This window comes from Anser cygnoides, chromosome 14, assembly GCF_040182565.1.
Source record: "Anser cygnoides isolate HZ-2024a breed goose chromosome 14, Taihu_goose_T2T_genome, whole genome shotgun sequence".
Taxonomy (NCBI): domain Eukaryota; kingdom Metazoa; phylum Chordata; class Aves; order Anseriformes; family Anatidae; genus Anser; species Anser cygnoides.
In genome coordinates, this window is record NC_089886.1 from 12,181,703 (window position 1) to 12,188,363 (window position 6,661).

A 6,661-nucleotide genomic window follows, 5' to 3' on the forward strand; every position below is an offset into this window, starting at 1 on the left:
AAAGTAGGAGGAAGACAGGAAAAACAAGCAAGTGAGGAAGAGGAGCGTCCGTCGGCGTGGTGCGTGCAGGGCTGGGAGCCGGTCGGTGTGCGGGGAGCGGCGTCTGGAGCGCAGCGCTGCGGGGCTGTTGCCCCCTCGTTAGCGCTGCTGTCTCGGCCTGTGCTGGGCTCGGTGGCGGCGCCGTCGCCGTGGTGTGTCCCGCGAGTGCCGGGGGCGTCCCGCGAGTGCCGGGGGCGTCCCGCGAGGCGGGGGCGGCGTCGCTGCCGTGCTGGCGGCGGCGGGCGCGAGTGAGGCGGCGGAGCACACGGTGTCGCTGCAGGCTCAGGAACGGCGCGGGAGCGGCGGGAGGGCGGCTCCGCCCCGGGGCGGCGGGAAGGGCGGCTGTGCGCGCGGGGGGGGAGCGGCGCGGGGCGGGCAGGAGAGCGGCGGCGGCGGCGGCGGGAGCCGTGCGGGGCGCGGGCGGCGGCGGCGGCCATGGCGGTGTGCGTGCGGGCCGTGGTGCGGGTGCTGGTGCTGCAGGCGGCCTGGGCGCTGGGCGGCGGGCAGGTGCGCTACTCGGTGCCGGAGGAAGCCAAGGGCGGCACGGTGGTGGGTCGGCTGGCGCAGGACCTGGGCCTGGAGGCGGGCGAGGCGGAGGCGCGGCGGCTGCGGCTGGTGGCGCAGGGCCGGCGGGCGAGCGTGGAGGTGAGCGGGGCGAGCGGGGCGCTGGTGGTGAGCTCGCGGCTGGACCGGGAGGAGCTGTGCGGGAAGAGCGCGCCCTGCGCCCTGCGCCTGGAGGTGCTGCTGGAGCGGCCGCTGCGCGTCTTCCACGTGGAGGTGGAGGTCACCGACATCAACGACAATGCCCCGCTCTTCCCCGCCGCCACCAAAAACCTCAGCATCCCGGAAAACTCGCCTCCCGGTTCCCGTTTCCCGCTGGAGGGCGCGTCGGATGCGGATATCGGAGCCAACGCGCAGCTCTCCTATACCCTCAGCCCCAGCGAACACTTCGCTCTGGAATTAGAAAAAGAGAATGAACGGAATATCATACCTGATCTTGTATTAAGGAAATCTCTGGACCGCGAGTCTCTGGCCGAGCACCGTCTGTTGCTGACGGCGAGAGACGGGGGCAGGCCGTCGCTGACGGGCACGGTGGAGCTGGTGGTGTCGGTGCTGGATGCGAACGACAACGCGCCCCAGTTCAACCAGTCGGTGTATAAAGTGCAGGTGCTGGAGAGCGCAGCTGAGGGGACACTGTTGGCGCGCGTGTGTGCCACGGACCCGGACGAGGGAAGTAACAGTGAAGTAACCTACAGCGCGAGCAACTTTATTCCCCTGAGTGGAAGAGATCTCATTTCCGTTAATCCGCACACCGGCGAGATCCGACTCGTCGGTCCCCTGGACTTCGAAGAAGTCAGTGTGTTTGACTTTCGCATTGAGGCGAGAGACAAGGGGACGCCCCCGTTGTCAGGACACTGCAGCGTGGAGCTGGAGGTGTTGGACGTGAACGACAACGCGCCCGAGGTGTGGGTGACGTCGCTGTCGGTGCCGGTGGCCGAGGACGCGTCGGTGGGGACGGTGGTGGCGCTGCTGAGCGTGTCGGACCGGGACTCGGGGGCGAACGGGCGGGTGCGGTGCGCGGTGTGGCCGCCGTCGCCGTTCGGGCTGGTGGCGACGTTCGCGGGCTCGTACTCGCTGGTGCTGCGGGAGGCGCTGGACCGGGAGCGGGTGTCGGAGTACGAGGTGGAGGTGCGGGCGGAGGACGGCGGGGCGCCGCCGCTGCGCGCCAGCCGCGGGCTGCGGGTGCCGGTGTCGGACGTGAACGACAACGCGCCGGCGTTCGCGCAGGCCGTGTACACGGTGCTGGCGCGGGAGAACAACGCGGCGGGCGCGGAGCTGGCGCGGCTGTGGGCGCGGGACCCGGACGAGGCGGGCAACGGGCGCGTGAGCTACTCGGTGGCGGAGGGCGGCGCGGGCGCGGGCGCGGGGTCGGGGTCGGGGTCGGGGCCGGGGTGGCGTCCGGCGTCGAGCTACGTGTCGGTGGACGCGGAGAGCGGGCGGCTGTGGGCGCTGCAGCCCCTGGACTACGAGGAGCTGCAGGTGCTGCAGTTCGAGGTGCGGGCGGTGGACGCGGGCGAGCCGCCGCTGTGCGGCAACGCCACGGTGCAGCTCTTCGTGGTGGACGAGAACGACAACGCGCCGGCGCTGCTCCCGCCTGCCGGCGGCGGGCCGGGGCCCTGGGCTGCGGGCGAGGCGTCGTCGTCGTCGTCGTCGGCGGGGTCGCTGTGGGCGTGGGCGGCGTGGGGGGCGCCGGCGGGGCAGGTGGTGGCGAAGATCCGCGCGGTGGACGCGGACTCGGGCTACAACGCGTGGCTGCGCTACGAGCTGTGGGAGCCGCGGGGCAAGGGCCCGTTCCGCGTGGGGCTGTACAGCGGCGAGGTGAGCACGGCGCGGGCGCTGGAGGAGGCGGACGGCCCGCGGCAGAGGCTGCTGATCGTGGTGCGGGACCACGGGGAGCCGTCGCGCTCGGCCACGGCCACGCTGAGCGTGTCGCTGGTGGAGGGCGCCGAGGCGGCGCTGGCGGCGGCGGGGGCGGTGTCGGCGGGGGCGGGGCTGCGGCCGGCGGCGGGCGCGGAGGGCGGCGCGGCGGCGGCGGCGGCGGCGTCGGCGACGAACGTGTGGCTGGTGGTGGCCATCTGCGCGGTGTCGAGCCTGTTCCTGCTGGCGGTGGTGCTGTACGGGGCGTCGCGCTGGGCGCCGCGGGCGGCCGTGCTGGCGGGGCCCGGGCCGGCGACGCTGGTGTGCGCCAGCGAGGTGGGCAGCTGGTCGTACTCGCAGCGCCAGAGCCGGAGCCTGTGCGTGGCGGACGGCGCGGGCAAGAGCGACCTGATGGTTTTCAGCCCCAACTGCCCGCCGCCGCCCGGCCCCGCGGCAGAAAACGGTTCTGCCGAGAAGGGACCTTCGCTCTCCCCATACTCTTCAGGCGCGGTAAGTTGCCCGTTGTTTTTTTATTTTTTTCCCACTTCTTCTGTTCTGTTTTCCGCTGTGGCCTGAGTCTTTGCCCCAGCGCGAGTCCTGCCATAGGCTGGTGTACTCGGAGCCCCACTCCTGGTGCTGGGACAGGGCTTTTCTGGAAGCTGTGGTGTAGTTGGAGCACCTGAACACTAGCTGATAAATGTTTTCCTCGTAGTTTTGGTCAAGATATCGTCGAGGGGTCAGTTGTGAGATCTTCACTCCATGCAGAATGCTGGAAAGTCATTGTACTGTCAGATGCTGATGATACTATGATATTCGTGCCTTGCACCTTCACACACACTTTTAGAAATGGGTTGTGGGGCAGGTGAGCACTGTTGGTGTCTGTTCAACTTATTCTTTTTGTGGCCATGTATGTCTGGTGCTATTTTGGGGTATTGTCTGTAATCAGTTGATGGAGTTCGTCTAGTGTAACTTTAGCAGCTGGACACTTTTCTCCTGGTGTTCTTGTTAAAGATGCTGTCTGTGTCAGGGTTCAGCTCTGAAGTCTATTCTCCATTTGTGATGTTGCTTAGTTGTAGTGGCTGATGCTATTGACACCGTGCTGTTGGTGTCTTGCTATTTCTCACACAGGGTTAATGGAACAAGTGTAAATGATCAAGTGTATTCTATGTCCCTTGAAAATATACAATGTTTTTTCACCAGTAGATTGTTTTGGAAGGCCATGATGCAGTATGAAACATGTTATACTTTCCCTTTTATGAGTATGCCTTTAGGGTGCTTTGGAATACAGAGGTAGAATAGCACACCGGGAGACTGGGACAAGAAACAGAGAACCGTTTTTCTGCATCAACCAAGGCATTTTGTTCAAGGACAGTTTCAGAAGATCTGACTGTGCCAGTTCTATGCATTCTGCGGTGACCAGCCTCTCTTGCGTCCTGGGAGTGCTGGTGAATGTGGTGTGACTGATTCCTTGTGCCCAGCTCACGCTCATTAGAGCTGGGTGCAGTTGACGGAGTGTTTGATGCTCATGATACGGCGATGTTGGAGTCTTCCTCCTTTACACACAGGTCTTGTAATGGAACGTCCCAGAATGGGGGATCAAAGGTGCCTAAAGCAAAGCCTGAGGCAGAATGGTCCCGGAGTGTTTTTCAGCAAAACCTCTCCCAGGCTCCAAGAGATACGAGGTGAAGGTCTTCCTTAACTTGAGACAGTATGTGAACCTGAAATGCCCAGAATGTCATTTGAGGTATAATACCTTGTGAGGATATCTCTTGCATTTGTTGTGAATCCCTTTCTCACTTCCGGGATGTGTTGAACAAGATGGAAAAACTTCAGGCATCACAGAGAAGTGGACCAGGAAGTGGAGTGGGTGATTTTGCTTGAGGCAGGGATGTGTTGTCCTTGTGTGAAGGGCTGAAGTTGAGTTAGATGAGGTTGCAGAGGACCTTTTCTTGTGCAGGTCAGAATATGTCGAAGGAAGTTGGTTTGAGTCCCTCCCTATCCTGCTGTTGCATGGTTTCCATGTAGAGTTGCAGTTGCTTGTGATTACCATGTCTCTGCTCTCTGCAAGCCATGCTTGTGTCCCCTGTCTTTTTCTATGCGCATTGAAAGTATACCAACTTTTTCACTCTCTTTACCATCAGAAAGTAGTTTGTAAAGGGGAAGAAGTAGCACAAATCATATTATATTTTCCCTTTATGAGTATGCTATGTGTGTAGTTTGCAATATAGAGGTAAAAGAGCACAGCCAGAGGTCAGGGCAGGGAACAGAGTAACAGGGATCTGTTTTTCTGCATCAGCCAAGGCGTTTTATTCAAGAACAGCTTCAGAGGATCTGACTGTGCCAGTTGTATGCATTCCATAGTGACCAGCCTCTCTTGTGTTATGGGAGTGCTGGTAAATGTGGTGTGATTGTTTCCTTGTGCCCAGCTCATGTTCATTACAACTGGGTAGAGTTGGTGGAGTGTCTGATGCTCATGATATAGCGATGTTGGAGTCTTCCTCCTTCTCACACAGAGCTGGTAATGGTACATGAGATAGGTGAGCACCTTTGTTATTTATTCTAGTCATTCTTCTTGCATTGCATTGCTGTTTGTTTTATGGACTTCTTGTGTGTCACCCCCTTATGATGGTTTTTTATCTGTCACATATATGTTGGCATGCATTGAAGAGATCCTCATCTCCCAGTTTGGGACATCTTACTGAGGCTAGCTGTTCAGTATTTGAGTTTTTCTCTGTCAGAATAAAATCAATACCGACTGTGTTTAGAGCTGTCATGACATGGGCTCCACAAATGCTGTTTCTTCCTGGTGTGCAGCATTTCCCCCTGAGACCGCTGAAGGTGTGCAAGAGGTTAGGGGTGGATATGGTGGTGGTGGTCCTGCAGGCATTGAGTTCACACTTGAAACATTTCTAATAAAATTCGTGTCCCTTATTTTAATCCCCTTCCGATGTTTCTTGTTTTTTTACTTTTCTTTTTTTTGGGGGGGGGGAGGGGGGGTGGAACGGAAGGGAGGTGCGGGGTGTGAACCTTGTTGTGTATAGCCTGTCATAACTTCTTGCCAGGTATGAAGACAATGTCTGGCATTGATCAAAAAATGGTGAATGTCTGTTGAGCTGAAGATCCGATTTCCCAGGGTGCAGAAAAGAATATGCCAGAGGAAAAAGTGGAGAAGAGGCCAGGCACAGTGTGGTCCTTGGCCAGGAGCCTCTCAGCATTCCCAGAAGTTCAGATCTCTGAGCATGAGATGCAGCATGTTATTCCTGCTGCCACACAACTTCGGTGTTTTGTGTGTTTGGTGGCTTTTGCCTGTTGTTTCCCTGGGGATCCCCTTCCTGCATGGGGATGAATCATGGCAGCATGGTTTGTGTAGGATGGGACCTGGGGAGGTGTCCATGCGAGAAAATGTGGACAGAAAGGCCATGTGTGAAGAAGGACTGCACAGGTCCCTTTGCAGTCAAGTTCTGAATGTCCTCACTCCAGTGTTTCTGTGGTGTTCCTGCTTGTGAAGACAATCTGCCATTAGTACCTTTAATCATGTTTGTCTGAAGGTGGAGTGTTGTTGGTCAGGCAGGAGCTTTTCCCACTCCTGATGATTCCTCCTGAGTTGTTGGAAGTTCCCCAAGATATTCCCTCTGCTCGTATTCTTGGGAGGGACAGGAAGAAGCGCAGTTTGTATTCCCAATGTTGTCCAGACCTTGTGTTCCAATGAAGTGGAATGGGATCCTTCGGTTTTCATCTCTCCTGTAATGAAAATGTCCCACTCCCCACTCTGCTGTTTTTCTTCTCTCATATTGGAAATGTGTTGGTAACAGTGGATGAGATGTAGTCTGCTGAGTTGTGGCTGCTGACAGAGAGCAGACATCTGGGCAGTTGGCTGTGAGTGTGGGTGCTGTTTTTTGGACTGTTCACAGCAGAGGTTGTCCTTGAGAGAATGTCATTGGCTTTCAGGTCTGCCTCTTGCTTCTCATGTGATAGAACCTTAAGGTACCTTGTGTTGAAGGTGGCACGTGGACATCCATGGTTCCCTTGCTGAGAGCAGGATGAAAACTGCATTTAGATGAGGCTGGTCAGGGCCTCGTCCTGTCAAGGTCTGTCTGTCTCCAAGGAAGGCTATTTGTGTCAATCCCTGGCCCGGTGTTCCAGGGCCTCCCCAGGTTCTGTGTAGAGTTTTGTTTTTGTCTGCCCACTTGGTTTTCCTTCATCC

At 58.3% G+C, this 6,661-nt stretch overlaps 1 protein-coding gene across 1 annotated transcript; it reads left to right on the top strand.

The window, feature by feature from the left end:
* Positions 1–402: 402 nt before the first annotated feature.
* LOC136786404 (protocadherin alpha-2-like) lies at positions 403–3,033 on the top strand. The gene has a single exon (XM_066977258.1). It carries the CDS (start codon positions 475–477, stop codon positions 3,031–3,033), a length of 2,559 nt encoding a protein of 852 aa, XP_066833359.1. The 5' UTR covers positions 403–474.
* The last annotated feature ends 3,628 nt before the right edge of the window (positions 3,034–6,661 follow it).

Coding starts and splice junctions, on each gene's coding strand:
- LOC136786404 (XM_066977258.1), top strand. CDS start 475: ATGGCGGTGTGCGTGCGGGCCGTGGTGCGGGTGCTGGTGCTGCAGGCG.